The 26,879-nt window shown below is 41.3% G+C and overlaps 1 protein-coding gene across 2 annotated transcripts in view; it reads right to left on the bottom strand.

Moving 5' to 3' along the window:
• Positions 1–26,879, bottom strand: part of LOC120797431 (sodium/potassium/calcium exchanger 2-like) — a 46,003-nt gene that overhangs the window by 6,068 nt on the left and 13,056 nt on the right. The window contains exons 3-6 of one of the 2 annotated variants that reach the window (XM_040141101.1): positions 18,318–18,356; positions 17,058–17,166; positions 4,587–4,685; positions 1,200–1,282 (exon numbers count right to left, since the gene is read on the bottom strand). In XM_040141101.1, coding sequence (XP_039997035.1) covers positions 1,200–1,282; positions 4,587–4,685; positions 17,058–17,166; positions 18,318–18,356 — 330 coding nt within the window. The remainder of the gene's footprint in view (positions 1–1,199; positions 1,283–4,586; positions 4,686–17,057; positions 17,167–18,317; positions 18,357–26,879) is intronic. The other variant, XM_040141102.1, reaches the window with a different exon arrangement.

The raw sequence follows: 26,879 nt of genomic DNA, 5'->3' as shown, positions 1-26,879 counted from the left end.
TACTATAAAAATGTGGTGCCTCTAACTCAGAGTCAAAGACCATTGTGTGCAACGAAAATCATTTCAAATACTAAAACTGCGGAACAGATTTGTAAGAAAAATGAGACCTTGTTTGTGCATCCCAACTATTCAACTGAAGACAATCACTCTTTTAAAGTTGTGCTCCTTAAGATTTTCATCACATCAAACCCAATTTCGCTACTATTTATGGCTGGCATTTATTCTGCTATAACCTTTAAATGTATTTACACGCTTTAGTTACCTCTTTGTATAGTAGCCTGCTCTGTCAGTGGCGGAGTCCGCCATTCACACGCTGGATTCAAATGGTGTGCACAGCGGATTCACGAGAAGCAAAGCACACACGCATTATGATGGCACAAGTATAGCTCCGGCAGTTTAGAAAGAACACAAGTTACGCGAGTTGTCTTCTGTTGTATTTTTTCAAAGTGCATTTTGTGCCCTCAGTGATTGATAAGACCAAGAGGAAAATACGGCTTTTCAGGCTGTGGAAACAGGGCAGCAGGGTCCAGTTTGCCTTGGGTTAGCTCTTGGTCATGGCAATGTAACGAGTGAGAGTGACCGGCACGGCCTGTCCCTTCTGCCGGATTCACTCTCAGCGCGCCACTTTGAATCGCTGCCCTCATGCCCCAGGACCGTCTGCTGGCCTGGCGGGTCGCTGCGTCCCACCGTCACGGCTCGTGCCAGCACAACTGCTGCAGGTTCCGTTCCGAGACTCTCTGTGCTCGGCCGTACGACAGCGACTGTGTGTCTTCGTGTTGAGGCATGTGTGCGAGTGTGCGCGTTTCGAGCGCCCAGCGGCGGGGAGCAGCGGGTGAGTGAGGAGTGTGATTACAGAACCCAGTGGGAGGAGGCCGGTCTTTGGCAGGTCTGGCTGAAGATGGAGGGACTCGCCCGAGAGCGTGCTCGGAAATGATCAGCAGTAGTGACCTGTGCATAGTCTGTGCAACCTTTGCATCAATCACACTCGAGGTGGAACAAAGACACAGATGAGAGGCATAAAACATTCATAAATGTCTCCCTGACTTTGATATCACTCTCTAAGTTTTGTTGCCTTTTCATTACATGACCCAGTTAGTTGGCTAGGGGATATTTTGGGCAGAAGAAACAATGGAGTTTGGTAGTACACTGCAGTTTCTTACTCTGTTGTGTGTGTGTGTGTGTGTACTGTTCTCTCTTACCGTCTCCCCCTCTTGCCCTGCCGTTCCATTCATGGGTGGTGTCACTTCCACTTCCACACTGGAGCTGTTTGGAAGGTTCTTATCTGTGGGATGTTCGAAGGATAATTAAAGTGGAAAGCGTTTAGATGATAGAGGTGGGAGACAGCATCTCAGCAATGTGAGTCAGCATAATTAACCCTTTTACCCTTTGGGCATATATTGTCTCAAAATACTTTATATTATTGATTAATTGACTAATTGTTTCTGCAACAGTTCATTGGCTGGTTTCACAAAAAACCTCATTCAGTCTGTGTCATCATGATTTGGCTGATTTCAATGACTTTTTTTTTTTTTCCAAGTCCTGCGTTCATTGGGCAACAAACTTATATTCTAGTTATTACATCATTTTTCTTTTAGGTTCTACTAATTAGAAGTACAATTTACAACTTGCAATAGGCCCATTAGTTACTTGATAGATGGGAAAAGAATTAAGACAACTATAAAAACACACACACACACACGCACACACCTAAAATAATACTGAGCTCATATCACTGATTTTAGCCGCAGCAATTACCCTCGGTGCCACATTACCAATAAACTCTCCACCGTATAAATTGATGAGGTGCCAGAGAATCCCAGGCGTGCCAAGCTCCGTGCCTACTCCATCACTTCTAGCCAAGGTGACCATCTGTCTGTGAATTGTGTGTTCTGCTGCCTCAGTCTCAAAGTTACTTTCTGCATTGTGTAAACTCCTTTAACTGCTAACTTGGGGGGGTCTTTTTAAAGCCAGTTCAGTGTTATTGCTTCTTTGGCTGCTACAAGAAGTATACGCAGGAAGTATGTCTTTGTTCTGCTCATCACCACTTCCGGGATGGCCCAGGCGATGGCCAATAATGGGCCCCTGGGTAGATGAAGGCCAAATATTTTGGCGAGTGAGTCAAAGATCTCCCTCCAGTAGTTTTCAGAGAGAGTTTCCAGCTCCCTTTCCCATTTTTGTTTAATATTGAGGGTGTTTTCTTGTTTCATAGTAGATAATGCTGTATATAGATACTGGTATGGATACTGGTCTCTTTGTGTTCCTTCTCTCTAGAATCTTTATCAAACATTGTTCAATAGGGGAGTCAGAATTTTTAAGGCGATTCCAATTTGGATGTCGGAGCAGAAAACTTCTTTTCTGAAGATATCTAAAACAAAAATCTGATCTTGGTAGCTTAAATTCCTCAGCTAACTGTTTAAATGGTTTTAATTCATGATCTTCAATAAACTGCTGGACAAAACTAAGGTTTAACTGTCTCCATCTTTCATATCCCACATCTAGCTTTAGGGGTATAAAATCTTCCAGATGACATCCCTAAGGAGACCTCTCTCCATGCTCTAAGAGTAGTTTTTGATCATCTACCCAGGGTCTCTTCTAGGGCTTTGTCCTCAGTGGATGGAGCATTGGAGAGAGACGTTTGAGTACAAACTGACTTCTCAATCTCGAGTCACATGGTATCCACCCTGACTGAGATTGGATAAGCCAGCCAGTCGTGCCTGAGGTGAGCGAGCCCCCCCTCCTGGAGATAAGGTGATCTAAACGTGTAAAGATATTTTTTTGGGCGGTATGAGGGGCAAAGTCTGAAAAAGAAATAGCAGCCTTGGCAGGACAATCATCTTACTATTCTCTGTTCTGCCTGAGAGAGAGAGGGGTGGAACAGCCCATCTCTTAAGATCAGCAGATATTTTATAAATCGATTTGTTATAAATTGCCTTATACAATTTATCTAAATCTTCTGCTATAGTGGTGCCAAGGTATATTATACCTTCCTTAGGCCATTTAAACAAGAATGATGCTCTCATCTGGTGCGTGATAAGCAAGTTCAGAGCCAGAGCTTCTGTTTTAATAACCCTAATATAATAATTTGGCATCCAGCGCTTCCAAATTCTGCGGATCAGCACCTGAAGAAGGGTGTTTCTATATTCCATCTGTCAATGACTTTGAATGACAGTATTACAACTCCAGGTCAGTATTTACTGAGTGCATATTTTGAGTTTTGCATTCACATCAAGTCTGTTCCATTAACATTTCCATTTTGTATTAAGGTGTAAAAGTTATGACAGTGGTGTAAATCTAAATAAGAATGTGTTGTTGTTTTTTTTCTTTTGTAACAAAAGTGTTGTTTATTAAAGCATCCCTCTGAGGCTGTTACCATCATCCCTCTCCCTCACCATTTCCTGGTGGCTGATATGAAGCCATTGCATTTGAGGCCAGACTTACTTAACAGCCCTTATTAAAACACAAAGAGCCCAAAGCCATGTAATCAGATGATAAAACTATAATTGCTGTGGAAATTGACTTAATCCAAGTGTGGTTGTGACACAATTAGAGAGATTCTCAGACAGATAATGCAACTTGATACCACTATCGTCCAACACATGACCTCACTCTTTTGCTCAGATGCTGTGATAGTATAGATACAACCTAATCACATGCTTAATAAACTAAACCCTTCTGATAGTAAATCTCCTTCTACTATAGACACCACAGACTAAATTTAAGATTTGTGAGGCCTCAATGACCAGTCATGCATTTTGATTAAGATGGTAATATGTTAATGCGGTGCTGTTAGCATAATTTTGCCTTGTTGATAAACATCTATGTCTCGCTTTGATTCTGCTGCTCTCACGACATAGTGGCCATGAAAGCGCTTCCTCTGGCCTTCTATTTATCATTTGGTCCAGTGCTCTTTGAAGTGAAAAACACACAGAAATATCTCTTGGCTGTGCCTGTGATTGATTTAAATACTGCTTGCAGACAACACTTGCAATCAATTTGCCAGTTCTTGATAATGTCATGCTTGTTTAACATCCAATCTGATGCTCATTAACTATTTCAGTGGACAATCCGAATGACTAATATGAGGAATATTAAGCCAGGTAATGTCTAGTCATGAAGTTTTAACGAGACCAAACTGATCTTTGTTTATAATAATCTTATATTTATTTAAAGGAATAGTTTAACATTTTGGAATATATGAATGAATTGGCTTGACTTGAAACTGTAAACTTTTTCTTTTTCTTGTTTAACATGCACAAAAACCACCCAGCGTTGTGTTTTAACATTTCGCTTTTTCTAGGGATTAAACAAATGAGATATAACGTGTTAGTTAGTGAGCTTTAGAGGTGCTGCTGAATTTTGTTACCCTTGGACACATCTGGGCTGGCTGTTTGCCATTGTCTCCAGTCTTTGTTCTACGCTAAGCGAACCGTCTGCTGGTGGTAGCTTGATATTTAGCGTGCAGATACAAGAGAGGTATTAACCTTCTCATCTAACTCCCAGGAAGAAAGCAAATAAGTATATTTTCCAAAATGCCAAACTATTCCCTTAACATCTAAGGAACACTATTGTAGCTACGACCTTTTTACCTGAGCGGCTTGCTACTCCATTGGCCTTCTCACTGTCCTCCACTTGGCATTTCTTTTTTGCGATCTTGTGAAGGATGGATGCCTTCTCTCGAAATTTACCTGCAAAAGAATCGCCGCAGTGGTTAAACATGGAACAGAGCGCGGCACGCCGCAGCATCTTCAAAGCCTCTTGTCCTCATCCCAGTCAGAGTCAGACCTTTGACCCCAGATGGGTCACATTTCAAAAGCACAGTACAAGCAGGGCGGTGGCTTATACAAAACTGCCATTCCAACAAAAATCAACAGTCAGTATGACATAGCATATCATATTTTGATGATCCTGCAATGTCCCGGTCCTTTGTGGAGGCAAAGCCAGCACGGAGAGAATCTCTTGTGAAGAGATCTGCCTTCTGGAAATCAGATACACTCCTGGTCTTGTTCAATTCTCAGATCAAAAACTCACAAGAGATGCCAGAGGGTAGTGGGGAAATAATGCACTCAATGGTTTAGCTGGGGACAGCATATAAAAAAGTTATACACAAATTAATACCGTTAAATGATAGATGAATTCATATATTTAATCATTATTGTAGCTTGTCACTTTGTCAGCTTCATGTGAAGCTAGGTGCGTTAGCCATGTGCAAAGCCTCAGGAAAACAAAAATGCTGTAACATGTAAGACTCATCTCCTAGTTGGAGAATTTTAACGAAAAAAAAAAAATCACATATACTGTATGTTTGCTGATAATATTAAAAGTTTCCATAACTTTAGTCAAACAGGACAGTTGATGCTGTGACGCAGTAGACTGAATTGAAACCAGTCATCAATTGACCAACACGACCTTGTGGCTTACATAAGCGGCGTGCCCTTTTGACATTGTAAATAACGGCTCACGCAAGGCATTTCTGCCCATGTTGTAATGACTAGCGATGACTGGTTGCCGGCCTGTGGAACAATGACTTTCCATGAAATCCCCGCAGCCTGAAATCCCCGAATGACACATAAAAAAAAAAAAAAAAAAAAAAAAAAGAAGAGAAAAAACAACACAGTACTGCGACGAGAAATATGATTCAAAACACCAAAATCATGTAGTGCTGGTTTTTGAGGTTCCCACGTGATCCAAGTTAGATTTTAATATTTGATGGCTATGCAGGCTGGGCATATTCAGCAGTTGTAACTTTTGTGAGTGTTTTCATGCGATGCCAAACTGTGTCCCAAGAGATTCGGACTCATCTATCAAGTTCTGTTGGTGTATGTACACCTGTTGTGAGTCATTAACTGTGTTACCGTCATGCATCTATAATTTCACTTCCTGTGCGTGTCAGCCTCTACATGCGTCGCGCTGTCTAGTCCCAATCAGTTTCAAATCAATTTGAAAGATTTTTTCTTTTTTCTCATTTTAAGAGGGCACGGCTGATTTGTCAGTGCTTGACACAGTGACGCGTCAATACGTACTCCACCCAGCCATGTCAACACTGTCTCTGACCTTCTGGCAAAATCATTAACCACCCCAAGTCACTACCAGCCGTCCTCACGTCTCCTCTAACTCACTCTACATTTCTCCATCACTTGTGTTTTTCTCCCACCTCTATCTTGGGCAAACACCATCTTTCTCTCCCTTTGACTTTTCGTGGTTTGGCAATGCACAGCCCTTCCCCACCTCCCTCTCTTTTTCAGATACACACATGCACACAAAGACACACACACACACATATACTGTACATTTTCACAAGAGGGCATCACACATTCCACTGCCTTGCCATCACTCACCTTGGGTGGTCACTTTCAGTTGGTTGTGTATGATAGTGAGTATGCATTTGGGTGTGTTCGCTTGTTAAAAAATGTGGGTGTGAGATTTAGGTATACAAGTAGCAGGGTTGGGCTTTCTGTTGTAGGTATTCAAAGGAAATGTTTTTAATGTGGAAGAAACCCACGTTTATTTCTGCAAAGGCCCACAAAGACAGAACACAGTAACCACAGAAGCAGCAAAGTTAAAAAAAAAGGGCTTAAAGTTGGCCAACAAACTACATAACAGATAGAAAGGTCAAGATACCTTCATTTTTTTATCTGTGTAGGCTAATTGTTAAAAAAAATAAAAAATAATAGAGATACTGATTTCTGCTTTTGGAAATGCAGTAAAACTCATAGTTTAAATCAATATAGTCAATAAATTTACAATTTAATACATTTAGAAATGTGATTTAAAGGTTTGTTTAACCACACCAAATCACATGGATTCCACTACAGTCAAAAGCTGAGATGTAAGCTGCTCTGATAGTTAGCTTTAGCAGTTTAGCTGGTATTTTTTCTGCATTGTGCCTGGATTTAGTAGCTACTACCTCATTTTGTTATGTGGAATAATAAACTAAATTTGCAAAATTTCAGAGTCTAGTTACTGAAGCCTGGGCAGCAACTTTAAGCTCCGATTTGTAGCTACTGCAAATTTCTGTTGTTACAGAAATTATACATTTCTATGGCATAATATTTTCGGAGTGGAACTGATGTCAGAAAGATAGATTTAGGTCTTAACTCACTTTTGACCAAATGTGTAGCTTGCCCACTGCGCTTTGCCTTCGTAGGGTATGGTTTGAAATTTCACTATGCTTTGGTTGTACAGGCAAACCACAAAGTTCACCACTGATTAATGCATATCAACGTGAGCACAAAGAAAAGAAAAGAGTGCTTCTGTTCAAAGATTAAAAAGGAATTCCGATTGAATTTCTTGATAAAATGGCTGTCTTCAGTCTGTGCAGTATGAATAAAAAAATTCCTGGGAAGTCCATGAATGAATGAAGCAACTGCAGACTCCAAAAGAATAACCAAGTCCGGCTGTGCCCCAGCCATCTTACAATGCTGCTCATTTTCCCTGTCAGCTCTGCCTGTTACACAAGCGCGGGGCGGATGAGTCACTCCAGTTTGCCAAATTCCGCAACGGAAGTCTTACATGAGTGCACCCGCTGCTGGTGCAAGTGGAACCGCCAAGTGAGCGCTGAGGCATGGATGATGTGTTTCTCAGCAACACAGATGGGTAACAGGGCCAAAGAAAGGAGGAGGAAAAAACGGAAAAAAGAAAACCTTGTGCCTTGTGTTTTCTCAGAGTGAGAGAGCGTGGGTCAGGGATGGTATGCTTTGCATTTGCATGTGTGTTTGTGTGTGGTTTTACCAGCCTGCATGATAGTGAATGTCTTAAAATTTGACGAAGAATCCAAAGATAAAACATAAGCAAAATATGACTGTACTTTTCTAGATTCCTTAAAATACCTTCTTAATAAATAGAATAAAACCTATAAATTCACTACACACAGTAACACATAATATGTATGTTCATATTCTCCAGGCATAAAAAAAAATAAACCAAAAAATAAAAATGAATGTAAAAAGTAAATTTCAAAAAATGGCATGGCTACCATGATTTGCACTTATGCCAGTGAAATCTCAGAGAGGTTGTCGAACTTAAAAGGTAGAAATTGTGCGAACTGTATGTCACAAGCAAACAAAGAAAATGGGGCGGGGGTGCTGGTTCATGAAAGAGATGGAGAAAAAATACCAAGAGGAATGACAGAAGCTGACTCAAAGAATCAAGTAGTGAAAACTTTCAGGCTTACCTTCCTCAGTCATTGAGTGATAATATTTTAGTTTCCCATAAGTCCCAAGCTCTACAACATCACAGCAAAAGACAAGGGTAAGGCAACGAACACACAGAGAAAAGGAAAAGAGTGAACATGACAGAACAAGACAGGTCTGCTGGTTCTACATCACATACTGTACAGACACTCACACAGGCACAAGGTGACATACAGAAAGACAAAGTCTCTCCGCATCATCACTGCATAGGTGCAAAGCAGCAAGGATTGAATTACAAATGTAACACATTATAGGCTCACAGTTATTCAGTCTGATAAAGAGCCTGCCAATGGCACAGGCTAAGGCTAGTAGAGAAGATTTGCAAGAAAAGGGGAGGGGGAAGGGGCAGTCAATATACCACTATAAGAAATAATGAGGTTCATACAATGAAATATTAAAAACCAACAGAACAGGAAAGTCAGAAGAAAATTTACTGGGTCAACATGCAACAAAAAGATGAGTCCTCCTCTCCTCTGCACGCAAGCTTATTCAAAGGCTTGATGATTCAGCGTTTTATCTCCACAATGACACCCGGACAATTAATTGGATTCCCTTACTGTAGCACTTCTGTGTGCTACGGTAAATAGATGGTCAGCACATCTGATGGTGAATTAACCGGGAATTCAAACCTGCAGCAACAGCTGAACGTGAAGCACCAGAACAGAAGACACCGGACAACAAGGCTCTACCTCCCACACTGCACTTCCTCCTGGAAAAGAAGCTCACAGCTTGGGGCTCTTCTGCCCTGTTTCAACAGGAGGATTCTGTTTTTAGCATCGCTCTGTCCAATTTTCTGCCCAGGTACTGGTGAAATAAAGTCTCATTTGTACATTATCAATATTTCACAGGTGCAAAATATAGTGCCCACTTCAAAAGGGTCACTTAATCCAAGCAAACTGTTTTCTCCCTTAGTTCTACCTTGCTATGCAGAAAGCATGGGTTTTATTTGCCCAGGTTTTGAGATATCTGGCTCTGAGATTTCTGCTTCTACCTCAAAACAATGGAGGTGGTGGAAATTTTGTTTTGAAACCAATGAAAAAAAAATGGAACCACCTTTTTCAAGCCCCCTTACTCTAGATAATCCAGACCTCACCGTGATCAGTTTTCTTCAGAACTACTTTTCAACCAAAGAAGTAGTCCCTATAAAAATGGTTGACAGAATGTTCTGTGTATTGTAGAAATGTCAAGTCAAAACTTGAGCCAGTAAATCCCACACTATTTGCTTGACTTTAGTTCACTTAGCTCTACTGGGCAGGGTGGTAAAACCACACACATTTCACCCTGGCTGGATCACGAACTCATACCTGTAATTCGTGCTAAGTGGATGCACCTCACGGACAATGAGGAGGCAGAATGATATGTACCTTTTCATCTTAAAATCCATTCTGGGTAAGCTTCCCAGTTTCCAACAGCCATCAGAAGAAATCATCAAGATGGACAATCTTGATGATGGAGTACTTGGTAAAACTGAGTTTTTGTGCCACAGTAGGCAGAGACTGGGCTTGACCTAATTTATAAGACTAACTTAATTTTAACCCTGCCTTCATACCAAACACCACATTCAAAACCCATGTTATGAAAAATTTAACTGGCCAACTCTCCCCTTTCTGCCTCTCAGCTGCTATGTTATTGTGCTACGTTATTTTTCATGTGACTCTGTGCTCCCTTCCAGTTTAAATGAAGGTTAAGCAAATTACCTTTTGTAATTTGGGACGCCGTCTTCTCAAGCAAGGGATTTTTAGCTTCGCGCATGTGGTAGGCGTACAATACAGTACAATACTGTATATGCCCCCAGAAGCCCACATGAACTCACTAATATCCAACTCTGCCCAACAGTGGGCAACCACTCCACTCACATGTGAGAGGATTATGGTGCGAATCTCGTGCCAAATGCGAGACTTGGCACCCCTGAAAACACAATCTAATGAGATGAAAACACATCCCATCTCATTGCAGAGTGTCTTGCTCATCTGCTGCACTCCCAGACAAGTGCCTCAATCCCATATAATGAGGCGATTTAGGTTTTTGAAGTGCACTATCACTGTGGGGCCGGCCTCTAGCTCACGCTACTCCGAGGGCAATTAACCCACAACACAATCACCACCCTCATAGTCGTCTGTTTGCCCTCTGTGCAATCACAGCGAGAGGGAGGCTTGTTGTCGTTTACCGGGGGCCCTCTTGTCCTTGTGCTGTGACCTCTAAACCTCTGAGTCGCGTGTGTGTGTGTGTGTGTGTGTGTGCAAGTGTGCGCGTCCCTGCTCTGTCTGCTGGGGGTTGGGGTGTCAGAGAAATTCACAGTCTGTGCTGAGGCAAAAAAGGCTTTTAACATTGATCTTTCACCCAACTGGCACAGGGTGGCTCGGAGGGCATGGGAGGGGGCGTCACGTGTGCGTTTGTGGGTGTGTGTTGGTGAATGAGTATGGTTAAAAGGGATGATGGGTTGTCGTTGGCTGGTCACAGTTAGATAACATACTGGAGGTGCTATTATCTATCAAAACAAAGTTAAGGGGGGAAAGGAAGGGTCCTTATGCACAGTAAAATATATTAAAGGAATAGTTTGAGATTTTGAGAAATACGCTCATTCCCTTTCCTGCTCAGAGTTAAATGTGAAGATCGATACCACTCTCAATTATTGTGTGTCCCTTTAAAATAAAGTTGGAAGCAGCCAGCTAGCTTAGCTTAGCACAACGACTGGAAACAAGGGAGAACAGTTAGCCTGGCTCTGTCTGAAGGTAAAGGTCCTACCAGCACCTCTAGCACGTTGTTTATGTCCTAAAACCACAATTTCTGATTTTATGGGGGTTCATGTGCCAGACTATTTCTTGGGCGGGGGCAGTGACTTCTCAGCTGATTGTGTGGAGACCTCAATGTGATGACAAGACGTAACGTGTTAATTTGTGAGCTTCAGAGGTGCTGGTAGGTGGATTTTGTTACCTTAGCAGAGCTAGGCTAGCAGGTTCCCCTGTTTCCAGGTTTTATGCTAAGCTAAGCTCACTGACTGCTTGTTGTAGTCGTATTTAGCGTGCAGATATGACAGTTGTATTGATCTTTGCCTCTAACTCTTGGCAAAAAAGCGAATGAGCGTATTTCCCACACTGTTGAATTATGCCTTAAAAAAAAGAAGGAATCCCATATACAGAATATTTCGTAAGACATAGTTTCCTTCAAGAATATGCAACAAAATGACTGTATATCACCTTTTTTTATTAATCACATTGTAAACATATGAAAAAATAATCGTACTTTCACAGTATATGAAACAGGAGCTCATTAATGTCTGATCACATTGCAAATACAGTATAATATCTATTACATTTTTCAATATACATGAAGGTGCCGCTATTTCGAACATATGCCTATGTCAGCTGTGTTGGTGTTATGTTTGATTTACACAAATTAAGAAAAACCTACAGCTGAAATGTCAATATATCTGCATAAATGGAAAATGTATTTCCGTTGCAAAAGGGATTGGAGGTCACAGTGACAGTGAGTGCTTTATTGAACCGTGTGATCAATGGGGCCCTCGGTCACCGCACAGACAGGACTGCTGGTGGTGGCGGTGGTGCTGGCTGGATTAATAGATTTACTCCTCGCACTTAATAGCTATTGAATTAATGGAAAGTCATAGGATAGATGGTTCACACCCTGATATAATGTAGGCTTACTTTCACTTTTTTGTTTCTTCATCTGCTTATTTATACTGTATGAGAAGACCTCACAGATGATGTCCACTAATAAACCCCTTTTGCTACCCTTGGGTTATTTCCTTCCATGTCTGCATCAGAACTTCCAATGAAACCAGTGGGTCACAGCCTCTATTGCCTCATCAGTTTACCCAATAATCGCATTGTCTGCCCACATGGGTGTATTAAGGTTTACACAAATGACTTTGTCCTCTTACTGTTCAGCCCGTGGTGGACTTGCGTACAACATCTGCTCAATAAAAATGACGTAACATCAACAAAGATGTTCAAGGCCAGACTGGTACTGTGACTGATCTTTCCAGTATATCTCAGTGAGATAATGATCTGCATCGAAGCAGCTGATGAGATAGCTGGTCTGTGCCACCATATTTATAGCACTGCACTACAATCATCACACAGAAGTGATGTTATGTAAAAACAAGAGGAGATTATTTTTGTATTTGAAATGTATATAAATAACAAGGCCAATTATTCATTTTGTCTTTATTATTGTGTTTCATTAATTTACCACGACTAAATGTTCTGTGGTCATATACAGGTGTTCATTTTTGTGTATACTGAGGTCAACTGCACAGATTCACCACAGCGCTCAGATCTCGGGGTGAGAAATCTTATTGAGGGGGCTTGAGCCAAAGGCATGCACACAGCCTGAATTCTGAGTGCTGTTTTGGGAGGCTTGTTTCAGTCATCCACCGAGGGCTCAGACAGTGGAGTGAGAGCCACTCTGCCCCTCTCCCTCCGCATCTCTCTTTGGAGTTCAATATTTGATGCCACTCCTAAGTGATATTGTTTGTAGCTCCACACTGATGGAAAAAGAGATGCGGGCACTTGTGCCTGGAACTAACTGTACCAGACTATTACTTTAACGAAAAAAACATGCAGGATTAAAGGTGTATTATTAAACGGAAGGACATTCACAATAACAAGAACAGGAAAGTTGTTATTACTGTATCTCTCAAGGAGCATGTGAATACTAAAATTGATAACAGTTTGGTTGGAACAGTTAATTATAAAAGGCTGTAGAGGGAAACAAATTTTACTCCCATTATTTACTGCCATTAATTGCACTTTCCAGCTCTTACTGACTCTACGTCCTAACGGAGGGCATGTGAAGAGGGCTGGGAAAACAGCAGTACATCAGTTCAAGGACTAAGCACAACGCTGGCAAGTCGAGAGAATTACGACATGATACTCCATCTCCTTCCTAGCTCAATATCTGCAGTGTAAAACACCTTCCAGAATTCTCAAAAACACGGAGTTAAAAGGACAGTGTTAACAGGAAAACCCAAACCACTCAGTCTGGGCCTCCACCTGTCCCACAGAGGGGAGCAACACAAAGCTGGAACTAAAAGCAGTTAATAAGAGGAGAGAGAGGATTAGGGACAATGGGGAAAACAATGCAGAAATGGTCACAGAGGGTGTCCAGGGAGAATACAGCCACAGAAGAGAATGAGATATTTGAAGGAGTCTGCAGGGATGGACAATACAGAGTTGACATACAGCACAGCGGCACTTGGGAAATGTATACATAGGGGACACGTCGGGCAAGAGAAATTGCCTCCAGGCTGTTGGAATGAGAACAAACAGATTTTTTTGCGGGGTGGGGGATACAGAAATTAGAGGAGTAACTCACCAGAGTCAGCAAATTCTGAGGGGACAGTAGACGAAAGAGAGATAGGAAGACAGAAACAGAGAAAAGATAAATCCAGGTGATATTTAGTTTAATAGCGTACATTTGATCATTGATAGGTATTATTTCAAGATCAGGTATGTGTGATAAATGCGAAGTTAAGAGTCAATAGCCCACTTTAGTATGCTAGTAAATGAATTTAATTATTTGACTGTCGAGGAATAATTTGACATTTTGGGAAATACAATTATTTGCTTTCTTGCTGAGCGTCAGATGAAAAGGCCGATACCACGTGTCATGTCTCAGCTTAGCTTAGCACAGAAATTGTAAACAGGGGGAAAACGGCTAGATTGGCTGGGACCAAAGGTAAAAAAAAGAAAATCTCCCAAACTGCACCTCTAAATCTCACTAATTAGCATGTTGTACGACAATATAACACATTTGTTTAATCCTGACAACAACCAAAGTAAAAGTGAAGTTGCGTTAGACCAGGGACTAGTCTGGCACATAAACCCAGGTAAAACCACAATTTGTCTATTTTACACTTTGGTTTTTGTAAGTAATAAACAAACAAGATAGAACACGTGTTAATTAGAGAGCTTTAGAGGGGCCGCTGGGTGAATTTTCTTACCTTCAGTCAGAGGTAAGAGCCAGGCTTGTTGTTTCCAGACTTTATGCTGGGCTAAGCTAACCGTGTCCTGGCCTTGGCTTCATATTTTAATTTTAACAGATAAACATTAGAGTGGCATCAATCTTATCATTGAACTTTGGGCAAGAAAGCGAATAATCATATTTTCCATAATTTCAAACTATTCCTTAACGAGACACACATGCATGCCCACACACGTTCTCTCAGATATCCACATATCCAAACATTAATCAGGGCTTTCCTGCAGATAGTATTTAAAAGCTTGCCCACATTTCATGCTGCCTTGCCAAAATCTGGCCATGTTTGCAATAACTAAGCCTACTTGCGTTGCATTAAATTATTAATTGAATGCATCACAGCCTGTGTGTGCACCAGGTGAAGAGACAACATAGCAGGTTAAAACTCTAATTACAGCTGGCCGTTAAATGCAAATTTAAGTCTCCCGTGTTGGCCACAATACGGATCAAATGCTGCAGGAGGAAGGGAGCACTGAAGGAGATAAGAGTGTTTAAGCCAGGAGAACCCCATAAGCACGAACACACTGGCACTGTAAAAGTAGTTCACGTGTGCATGCACAGACATGCTCACAGGCACACGCACGCACACACACACACACACACACACACACACACACACACACACACACACACACACACACACACACAAAACTAACTACCCCTACTCCAAAAGTCTAACAAGTTAGACAAGATAACCAGTTCCCAGCACTAGCAAAACAACCTCAGACTTCCCTCGTCTCAGAAGCACAGATGACTTTATTTTCAGAAACGTCTATGAAAAATGTAAGGCTGGCGTCCTGCCAGCTCCCTCTGGCCCTGCTGAGCTACACTTAGAGCCTAAGAGCACGCAAGGACAAGCAGCACAGCCTCCGTCTTTGATGGATGCACCTGTTCATCCCTCTCCACGCTGCAAGCCCGCCAACAAAGTGCTCCTTTGCATTAATGATATCAGTAAATGTTCATAGAACACAGTTGCTCATCTCTAAATGGGGTCAATTTTTATCGGACCCTTACGGTTATGCAATCAATGGAATTATTTCACACTTTATAAACAAATAAGGCACATGATGAGTGCATCGTTATATGTTCACCGGAGCAGGTCGAAACCTTTCTAATGCGCTAAATGGAAATTTCAAAATAATATGTTCGCATCAAACTAAAGTCTGAAGTGTTGCTTTTGTTCCCTGCAGTAATTAATTCAATCCTCATGTCATGTCGCACTGTAGTTGTCGTTTCAGTGCATTCATTTCCAGTCAGTAATTTGCCAAAAGACTCATCGGTCAAATCTGGTAATCTAACATCCTCACATTTCTACTGTATTCATACTAAAGCTGAATTTCCCGGTTTGACCATTGTAAATCCACTTGTCAGAAACAACCTATTTATTAAGACATAGGAACTTCATCTGGATATGAATAATCAAATCTATTGTGGTGACTAAGACCAGAACACGAACAAAAAACAGATGGCCTCAGTCTTTTATATGCATAATCCAGTCTATTTATTTTTATGACGTCAAACAAGCTGTGAATATTTCAGCCTACCGTCATCAGTGTATGCTGGATGTCCCTAAGAGGACCAAATGACAAATGGCTCTAGACGGAGCAGCAGGGTGGAGTACGTACAACCCTGCGTTGTACATTTACAACCAGCCATACTGACTTCCATTCCCCCAGCAGGCCATGATTTACATTTTAATCACTGAGATGGAGAGTTGAACGCACTCAGACGGGACGCCTTGGATTCAGCGTACGACAATGAGTTGATGCACGTTAATAGTCACTCCAAGGCCCGTCCTGGAACAGCTTATTAATCTTTCCTGAGCTGACTCATTCTAGGTTGGCTTTCAAGGAATGTGAAGTCATTTCAGAGAAAGCGGAAATGCCTGCTCATGTCTGCTAATGCAATCACATCCAAACATTGTTTTATGCTTATAAGTGGCTCTGGACCTTGTCCTTTGTGGTCTTTTGTTGTCTAGTAATGCGGACACTGACGCTGTCAGTCAAACGACATACACTGAAAATAAGTTTCTGTGAAAACTAAAGGAAAAAAGGGGGTAAGAATGACATCATCCAGTAAGCTGGCATTAGAATTCAACATTAATATTCATTTTTAAGGATTAGGATTCATCATGTCATGAGATGCTCCTTCCACATCCATTTCAAAGACCTTCCCCCAAAGCTAAAAAAGAAGACATTCTAATGACAAATTCTTTAAACCCTCCTTAAACCCCCATTGCCGGTTGTGTCCCCAGTAATGTGAATCTTCCCTTTGCCTTCATCTTTTTTCAGGGTGGGTTGAGAATGGGACGACACTATTCCTTCCTTGGCATATTAACAAATTCACCCCCTACGCCGTGCTCTGACACTGCCGTTTTACATTTCCTTTAGCTAAACTAATAGGCCTTCATCTTGGATTAAAGGAAAATGATCTTCCACCTCAGCTGTGCTCTAACACAGCACTGCGCTCGCCTTGTCTCGAATGGACTATTTTTAAAAATGGATCAATTCAGTCTAGGCATACAGCATAGGGGCTAAAACAAGTATATCTAAATGTTGATGGTGGAGACTCTGGATTTTAAGGGGTAGAGATGGGGGGATGGACTGGATTAAAAAATATGCTCATGATGCAGTTTCTTCCAATAAAGGTTGCTTCAAGGTGAAAAAAGGTAGTCTTGAATTCCTTGTTTACATCTCCATGACATCTGAAAACAGGATTTGGATGATTTCAAGAGAGAAGGATACAAAAGATGACAAGTTCTAGGTAAGACCAAGCTGAAAGTAGAGACATTTGTGGACAGTAAACACATTTGTACTGTATATTCTGGAGAGATGTGTTTTCTGTGTGCAGTTTGTCTGACTGTCTTACCTTCACTTAAAGGGTCTAATGTGTGAATCATCAGTTGGAAAATGCTGTTCCTCATCAAGCTGTTGTGCAGGGAGGCGGAACTACCCCCCCTCTGCAGCCGAGGCCTTGCCTGTGAGAGAAGAAACAAGGTGTGAATCAAACATCCTGCTGCCTGAGATTGGACTCTAAGTATGGCATGCTCTCTACTCATCAAAGTCCAGTGACGGGTTCTTATTTTTGTCCTAACGCAAATGCATCATTCTATCTAATGCAAGCACTTCTCAAAAGCGATTTCATATCTAAGCTTATTTAACGAGGCACGGGAAAACATGCTGCTTTGTAATCTTATTTCATTTTACATTATGAAGAGTGATCATTTCAGATAGTTCTGCTTGATTCTTGTGCATTTACAACATTTTAAGCTCAGAGAGGATTCATGTTACTACAACATTTTTTCATGCATATACGAAGCTCCACCACCTTCATTTATGCTATTGGTTGGAATATGCTTCCTTAATCCTCTTTTCCATAAAACCCCTAAGCGGAACCTGCAACCCAGAGTAAAACCATCATAAAGTACCCCAGCTTCTTAAAAATATAAGCTTCGTGTGTTGAGACAGGCATTCACAGTTAAAGTGGCGTCTGAGTTCTTTTTCCCAAACCACCCTCGCCAAGGTCACTCCAGCAGTTCCGAGCTGAACTTCAGAACTGTGGGAAATTAGGCACCGTTGCAGGCGGCAGCTGTTTGGAGTGCGTCTGCCTTTGGCTCCCCACAGGTGAGGCATAGGCACAGGAGGTGTCAGGTGCTAATTCGCAGGCCCGTATGGGTGAGAGCAGGGGGCAAGGGATACATGTAGACTGGCAGGGCTTGTGTAAGGTCTTGGAGTTGCTTCTGAGTGTGACCCTGAAGATTTTCCTTCTGCTGCTCTTCTTTATCTGCTTCCTTACAGTCTGGATGAAAACTAAACTCTCTTTTGTACTTTTTGGAAGTATATAAGCATTAAAAAAGTATTAAGCTTTCTAAGCACATGCTGCTTCCTTGATTGTCTTTTGCATGCTGTGTACAAAATGTAACTGTTGTGGAAAAGAAAAAAAAAAAAAGGCTTCAGAAAAGAGACGGAGCTTCTCTCTGCACAAAGGGAGGCTGAAGGTCAGAGATAACGTTGTGCATGTCTTGTTCACAGTATGGTTGGAGAAACACAAGTTACGCCACTACATCTACATAGAAACAGGGACAAACACTGAAGCGGACGGGAAGAGTGTCAATCAGACAGGACCTACCGACAACTTGCCGTCATCCTCTGGCGCCCCAGGACTTGCCTTCTCATCCAACACAAAGAGAAGAAGAAGTAAAAGGGGGGAGAGGGAGAGAAAGAGAAAACAGGACATAGATGTGAAGCATGCTGCACACAACCACACAGACAAGATGAAGAGATGATAAAAGGGACGTTACGACACAGCTACACTGATGGTGATGACTGACCGTGATTTAAGTGGACAAGACTTGAGGGACAGATTCCTCCCCACTGCTGTGCCTGCCTACTGTGTCAGTCACAAGCTGAGCAAGATTAGACTGTATCTACTTGAATTTCCTTGAAATTTATTCAAAAATTTCAGTCATTTGACTCAAGGATGTCAACTCATATCAGAATTCCTGGCTTATCTTAGTACCCACACACTGTTAAAGTAAAGTAGAATAATGATGAAGAGGCAAAAAAAAGGATAAAGCTTTTCAAATAAAAATACAATTTTCACTACGGCTGTAAAATGGAAGATAACATTCAATACTTTGACATTTTGCAAAATACTTTTATTCACTTGCCAAGAGAAGACTGATGCCATTTTGATGCCAGTATGGTAAATATAAAGCTCCAGCTAGCAAGCAGCTAGCTTAGTGTAGCATAAATTAACACTTTATATCTTATTTGTTTAATCTGTACAACAATTAAAGTGTAACATGACAAGTTAACTTGACAAGTTAAGCGAACCAGCTGCTGGCTTTAGCTTCATATTCAAAACATGAGAGTGGTATCAGTCTTCTCATGTAAAGAAAGAAAGAATAAGTGTATTTGCCAAATAACTATTCTTTTAATCCAGTCACTTCCTATCATGTATCAATCTTTTCAGTTTCATCTGAACTACCCCTTCCATCTTTAATGTCATTTATGGAAACCTCAACTTTATTCCACAACTGAAATGGAGGCTCTTGCACTTTTGAACAAGTCTCTCATGTTTCTGAACTGTGGTGCCCGAAAAACTAGCCTAGCACCTATTTTTAAAAGATTCCTGACTGAAATATAATTCAATTTAAATGTTATTATTTCAGACCCGTTCATCACAGAGCCAACCCAAGAGGGATAGGGTTGACTTTGAAATCTAGAGTAAGGACAATTATAAGGAAAAGTCTGACATTTTGGGAAATGAACAACTGGTTAGTTTAGCATCAAAGACTGTAAACAGGGGGAAACAGCTAGGGGGAAACAACGGCCACTCGTAAAATCATAACCTGTCATGGTTACGCTTTGTTATTTGCATGGATTAAACAAACAAGACATAACACTTTAGAGAGCTTTAAAAGGTGATGGCCCATGGAAACAGGCTAACCATATATGCCTGTTTCCAGTTTTTATGCTAAACTAAGCTTACCAGCTACTGGCTACTGGCTCAGCTTCATATTTACTGTAATGACGTGAATGAGTGTATTTTCTGAAATGTCAGTGCCTCGTCCGGACCTGAGGAGTGTAAGTACTCTAAAGCTTTGCCTTGCAGGTCTAATGCTGTTAGTTTGAATGTGATAACTTTTCCGCAGAGAGTGGGTATGTGCAACATCATGCCAAAGTTACTAAACTCATAACAATCCTTGCCATCGTTCTCAGCGGGCCTTTTTTTTTTTTTTTGCCATGTGTAGTACTGTAACAATCTTTCGTGAAACCAAAGCCTTTCACCAACTGTTTGACTGAACTGCGCTCACTTCATCTCACTTCACATGTGCGTGTGTGTGAAATAACAGTCGCTTAAGGCCTCTGTTGTCAGCTACAAGGGAACAAACACAAAGCTTTTGTTCAGATCTTAGCATATCAAGGCTTCATTTCGCAGTCTACACAGGTTTCATACAGACTTGTGTAGAATGTGGAGGCACTGGTGTGCATGGATAAAGCACACAACACCAAATGAAATGCAGAAAATGATCCAATTTGATCTTGTCAATGGGTAAAAATTCAGGGCAAATATACAAATTTTACGACACAGCCTTCGGGCTCACCAAGCGAGTGATTCATCTGCATAAAAAAAATGATGCTACATTGCATTGAATATCAAACCTCTTGATAATGCGTTGATGTGCAGGGAGGAGGAGTGTGGTGTTAACTCCAGTTCATGACAAGCTTATGTGGGTGTTAACATTCTTCCCAACAGATTTCTGGATTTAAGGGAAAAAATAAGCAATTAAAATGTTTTCGACTCCTTCTGTCGATTATATCAAAATTATGAACTTATCAAATCAAATAAAATTCCTCTTAACTGGAAAGAAGTTTTACTTGGGAGCTGGTTTTCATTTTGAGAAAAATCCACCGCTGCATTCACTGTGAATGTCACTATCCACTGTGTCCCAGTGTTTCAGTTTAACAGCTCATAATTTACCATATATTAGGTTATACCTCTGCACAGCTACACAATAATTACAGAAATGTTGGAGCTGAAATTAAACATTTGCAAAAAAAAAAAAAAACTGAACAGAAGTTGAACCAATCTTGAGATTTTCCACACAGCTATTCAACTATAACCTCCTTTTTTTCCCTGTTTCATATCTTCAGGGTAATTCCCTGCACACTTGATGTATAATTATTCTATTTCATTCCCTATCACTATCCTCAAAGGCAAGTCAGCAGGGTTAGAGGAGAACAGGTGAATTTGCCCGATAGAGATTACGCCATGGGTTGATCATTAAGCCTGCGTTAAATTTTATGACTAATAATCACATAGGGAGATTAGTATGTTCTGTGGAGTTTATGTGTTCTCTAATACCAGCAGCTCTGCCTTTCAGTTCTTACATAATGTCACATCAGGATGATTCTTGGAAGCGGATCAGCTGAGGGAGATAAATGTTCCTCTGCAGCCCCACGAATGTAACGCCGTGTTACGGAGAATTATCGATGAAGAGTGTGACATCACGCAGAAACACTTCCACTTTCACCACTCAAATTGCCCACAGCTTAAGCGGAGGGGAGGGGGGGGCTTTTGGAGGAATCTGAGCACTCTGATGAAATGCTGAAAGCAGAGCCGGAAGTCCTGACTTTCGAACATCAGCGGCGGATTATAAGTCTTCTCGTATGCAATCTGAGAGCAGAAAAAGGAGTCTGTTTCTGGAGGAGTTTGATTTGCATTTCCTTTTATGCTTCGACATCAAAGCCAGAGTACTAAAGAGAATAATAGCTTTACACACTTTCTAGTTTGCCAATGCTAGAGTTTGATGAAATCCATCATAGCTGTCTTGATCCTTCAAATCCTTATTTTACTACTCAATATACCCTGGATATATTATAAAATATAGTAATATCAGTCAGCATTACATTTTATAAATTTCCATTTCACTTGCACCTAATTTCTTTTTCATCTCAACTTGGTTTTCTGAGTTTGCAGGGAAATCAAATTTCAAAATCCAAATGTGGGTCAAATGCAGGCAGGGTCCATCATTAGGGATACTGCTTCTGTTACACTTGGTCCAACTCTCATTACAGAGCACAACATACTGTAATTTCCACAGCATTAAATTAAGCGTCCAAAACTCCAACAGCATTACATTACCGTTCTGGGATCCAAGTACAAGTACTGCACTGACTGAATTATTACATGAATACAGCAAAGTCAAAACTTAATTTCACTGCTATATAGCCACCAAGACCAGCATGTTTTTTAAGTTTATTTCCAAAGTATAATTGTTAGGGAATTTTCTATTGGGTTACACGGGTCAAGCTTGGGCCTTGAGGTCTCAAGCAAAAGAGCAGCAAATCTTTCTGAAACGCATATTTTCTTCTCTCCTTGAGATGTTGGACAGCAGTCTTAGGTTACTTGAGGAAAACAGAGCCATTCTGATAAAAAAAAAAAAAGAAGCCGAATTGTTGTTGTAGCCAAGGTCAAAGGAGATGGCTTTTTTTTTTCTGCCAGCCTCGACGCCATGGATTGGGGTCTGCTAGAATCCACGGGCATAGCCAGATAACAGTGGCTCCAGAGCAGGATGCGCTGACGTTATACTGAAGGATACATGAAATGTGATCTGAACTAACACAGGTAAAAACATTTCCCTGTTTAGAGAATAGCGAACCAATAGACTAACTCCACATACTGTGGAGGCATTAAGCTTGACCATTTCTGGGCGTAAAGTATTCGCAGCATAATCTATAAACCCTGCCAGATTAAACAAATTTATATATTGTGTTAATGCAGTTGTGCTAGTAGGTGGATTTTGTTACCTTTGGACTTAGCCAGGCCACTGTAGCCGTTTCTCCCCCTTTTTCCATTCTTTTTGCTATGCTAATCAACATTTACAACAAAGACTGCAGACTTAGTGATTAAATCAAGTTTTGTGTGAAGCCTGAGTGGGGGCGTGAATTTATATTAATCGTATTTTTTAAGATTTGAAATGTGCAAGTCAGAGAGGAAAATCAAATTACAATTTCTTCAACTGTTAATGACAAACAGGCCCAAACGGGGGCCTTTACAATGTGTTTAATGGTTTTCACAAGGTCACGCGGAAAAGAAATAAAGTGCACAGGCCAAGAATTAAGCCAGACAGATGGGCTCGTTGGGACAAAAGCTACATCATAATAGATCTGACGTCTCGTGTTTTGAAACTGTAGTGGTTTGTATACTTCAAGTTAAGCATCTGTCAGCCTGCGAGTGTAAAGATCTATGAAAGCCAAACTGCCTGACTTGTTAAGCAAACTTGAAAAGTGAAATCTTGCACAGCTCCAGGCATTTGCCTACACATGCTTACAGTAAGGCAGCCTGTCTGTCAGAGCATGACAGAACACCCCCTTCGAGATTAGTCCATCTAGATTCATCGTGTTAGAGCTTAACTGTGGAGCAGCATGACTGAGCAGCCGCTCTCTCCCTCTCTTGCCCGTTTTGCCTGGAGACGATAATGATGATCTTCAAGGAAAGGAGGGAAAAGATGCACAACAAGTCAAGAAGCCATCCACTTGCTAATTAGTAACCCCTTCATTTTTCTAACAAGCAGAACTAATTACAGGAGCTGCCACAACACTGATTTCCCACAAGGCAGTGCTCATCAGGACTAAGCCAAAATTGCTTCCTCTTACTCCCCCCTCCAATGAACCAATCAGACTCAGGCTTTTGGGAGACAAATAGGGGAACAAAAACTGCTGTGTCATTTTTGAAAGTGAATGTAATCATCCAAAGCTGGATGCTTTTTGTCATTTCCCTCTCATGTGCTTGTAGTGTAGTTTTCGTGTGTTAGTGAATCTTGAGTTAATAATAATGTTCCAAAAGTGATTTATTCACCCATCCACCAGATTATATTTAGACTGTGCATGTGCAAAGTAATGTTTTTGTTTATTTCCTGTCAGATCAGAGCTGGTTTTGATCTGCAGATGTAGTAAACAATACAAGGCTGAGCCAGGGTCTTTGTTTTCCAGATTCTAGCAAATGATGAACCAGAAGTCTGCATTTATATTCTGCAGCGTGTCCACTGTGCTCCCGCCGCAGCACTCTCTGCCCCAGACTTTTTTTTTTTTGGCTGCCCTCTCCTGTTTATCTGCATGCCCCTGAGAGTTTTATGTAAAGTTATTTCTTGTCTTTGATTCAGGCTGTGATATATCAAGTACTGGTCCTATTATGCTGTCAGTTCCTGATGCTGAAAGACTTTTATTTTACAGAGAGAAGGGGTTCTTCAACAATGGCGGCCAGACCAAAGTAAATCGTTGACAGTGGTCCAAATCTAGCTGCCCTGAGGCAACTGAGCAGCCCTGCCCTTTTCCAGGTATTGGTCATAGGGATTACATGTCTATGCTGTAGCATCCACAGTACTTTCCAGCTTTCTCAGTAATGCAGTAGCAGCCTAGTTTAGTCTGCCATCCTCTCATGACTTCTTCCTACATACATCAATAAATAGCAGAAAAACTATGAGAGTTTGATTTTCTTCTCTCTCTCAGTATTACTCTGGCTAGCACGACTACTCAGAATTAATGCATTATGCACAGGAGACATTATGAAGAACTCATTTTAAAAACACGATGTCCAAGTCCAGCTCTATATATATATACACAGAGAAAGTCAGAGATACTAGGGTCAGTACCCAAGCTGGGACAACAAAATCAGAGCCCCCAGAAACTGAAAGGTAGAGGCGGTTGGTAGTATTTGTATTCCAGTTGCCCAACAATGTAACCTCAGCACAAATTACAGTACTGCTTCATTAAGTTCACCTCGATTCTGAGATCGTTGTCAATGTAGGCGAACAGGAACTCACCCATAACATGATCGGAGTTATGGCTAAGTAAACATACTTGCTGTCCAACCTGGGCTAGTTTTGATCGTTCCCAAGCCAAATATGCAGTGGATCCATGTAAATAAGTTCTGTGGGACGGGTCTTCTGTCAATATGGATGGCACCACCAATTTGAGGCAACACAAAAAACACATGAATTCACACATAAAAATTTTAAAAATACAAACATGACAAAGTAAGAAAAGAGTTGAAATACAGGGTTAATGGCAGCGGCCTATCCATTGCTGGCTAACAACATCCTACACCACACAAAGGCATGTTATTTCAGAAAGGGGGTGTTGGATATTTGGATCTTATGATAGTCAGTCACTCAGGTCCGGACCCCTCCAGGTTTCTCCCTAGCCTGCGTGTGGCAAGGCCATTCATTCCTACTGAAGATATAAATCATTGATAAAGGCTGCCAAACATATGTATAGATTTTAGCAAACATTATCTAAAGAGGAGCAAATGATGCATTTGTTGGGGAGTTTTTTCTCAGCTGCGGATGAATTCACACTCTAGCGTACTCTAGTGTAATTAATGGCAGCAGGACGGTGAATGTGGGATCGACTCGAAATAAACTGTGTCCATGTTCATCCCCACGACGGAACAGAAGTGCAATAGTGTGACTCGCTGATATGTTTTAATAGTTTTTGGACAACAGTGCAGCTCTATGGCACAGAGCAATAAACTGTATCAGGCTTTGGCAACACAGACAATACTTGCTGGTGGGATTATTTCATTGCTGGTTTTGGTTGTGGGATTTGTTAACAATATGGAAAATATAGAATATCAATAGACTTATCCTTTAGTTCAGTTATAATTTAGTTTTGCGGTTAAATCTCACTTAAATATTAATAAGCAAAGCCCAAATTAACAGGGGATGTTGATTTGCGGTCCATTTTCCCCATCAAGGCAGCAACTATTACTTTATGGCACCTCATCCACATAATCCTGACCTACTACTTGCTGTGTCGCATTTTAAAGCAGACAGTCACCTCCTTTTTCTGAGGTAAGGAGCACACACAGAAGACCCTTATCTTGGAGAGGAGCTGAGGTGGAAGTTTGCAGAGGAAGCTTCCTATTGGCCGGTCAGGTTGGCCTGTAACATTTAGTACGGACAGGGTAATATGCTGACAGAGCCCTTTCAGGTCACCTTGGTGGGCTTGAGTGGGGATGGGGTTGGGTTGAAGGGGCAGCCTCATGCATCATTTGTCCGTCAGTGATGGACATAACAAGTGCTAACCTGCTTAGATGAGAACATAGGGGGAGAGGCTTTCAGCAGATTCACTAAGCCCCAGAGTGTTTTGTAATTAGCTCATTAGAGACTGTCTGATTGCAATCACTTCCATTTTAAGAGTTTACTCTCTTAAATTTGGTTTAAAATTGTCTGTGGTTATCTGCGTGATGTCAGGTCTGTCTGCAGCTGTGAGATCCATACACCAGATGCACAGACATCATCGCCCTGGATTTCACAAATTACGGGTATTACATGAACGACAACTCTCAGAGCTGATGTAATGTTCAGCTGCTGCAGCTTAGCGATGCTGATGCTGAGGGTCAGAAATCCCCCCAAGGAAGGAGTTAAGTATGTAAGGCCCGCTAGTCCGCAGCCACATCCAAACATATGCGCTGCTTCCATCTTGGTGGGCTGTTTGTCATTTCATACACTCGTGAGATAGGGATCTTGGTGCCCTTCGCATGATGCTTTTACAGTGCAGTTACATTAGCTAATTCGACCCCGCTTTCAAAAATAGCCCATGATCGATAAGGCTTTCAGTTTCTTGCAAGCCTCAATGTTTAACCTTCAGATTCATCCTCTTTACAAAGCACCCTATACTCTCAATTCAAATTTTCAAGAATTTCTTTGTATCAGGGGTCAGTGTCACTAAATCTGGATATACGTATGCCTTGACCTTCATAACACTGGGCTTCTGATTTAAATAGAGGGGAATGTGTGGGAAAATAATCACATCATTCATTCCAAAGATTATAGTGATATAAAAATTCTACCTAGGACTCCCATGCCACATCAGCTCATATCATATCTGATGACGTAAAACTAAGGTCCAAACAAGGACAGGTCAAATGGAAATGGCCCCCGATGAAGACAGCAGTTAAAGTCGGAGCCACAGCTGTTCATGCTGTCAGGGCCTAATCAAAAAACGGTTTCATGGCCTGGCCTGCTGAGATCCACTGCTCTGCGTGGGATGATTTGGGTTTTGTCCCAAATCTTTCCTTTAACCCTTCCCCTTGTTTCAGAGCTTCCTCAAGTGTAGAGTGGCCCTTTAAAGAGACCTTTAACAATGTAATGGCATGCCAAACATTACTCATATACGTCAC

The sequence above is a fragment of the Xiphias gladius genome, chromosome 12 (genome assembly GCF_016859285.1).
Source record: "Xiphias gladius isolate SHS-SW01 ecotype Sanya breed wild chromosome 12, ASM1685928v1, whole genome shotgun sequence".
Taxonomy (NCBI): domain Eukaryota; kingdom Metazoa; phylum Chordata; class Actinopteri; order Istiophoriformes; family Xiphiidae; genus Xiphias; species Xiphias gladius.
Note: the sequence above shows the minus strand (reverse complement) of the source record. Positions and strands in the feature narration are given on the sequence as shown.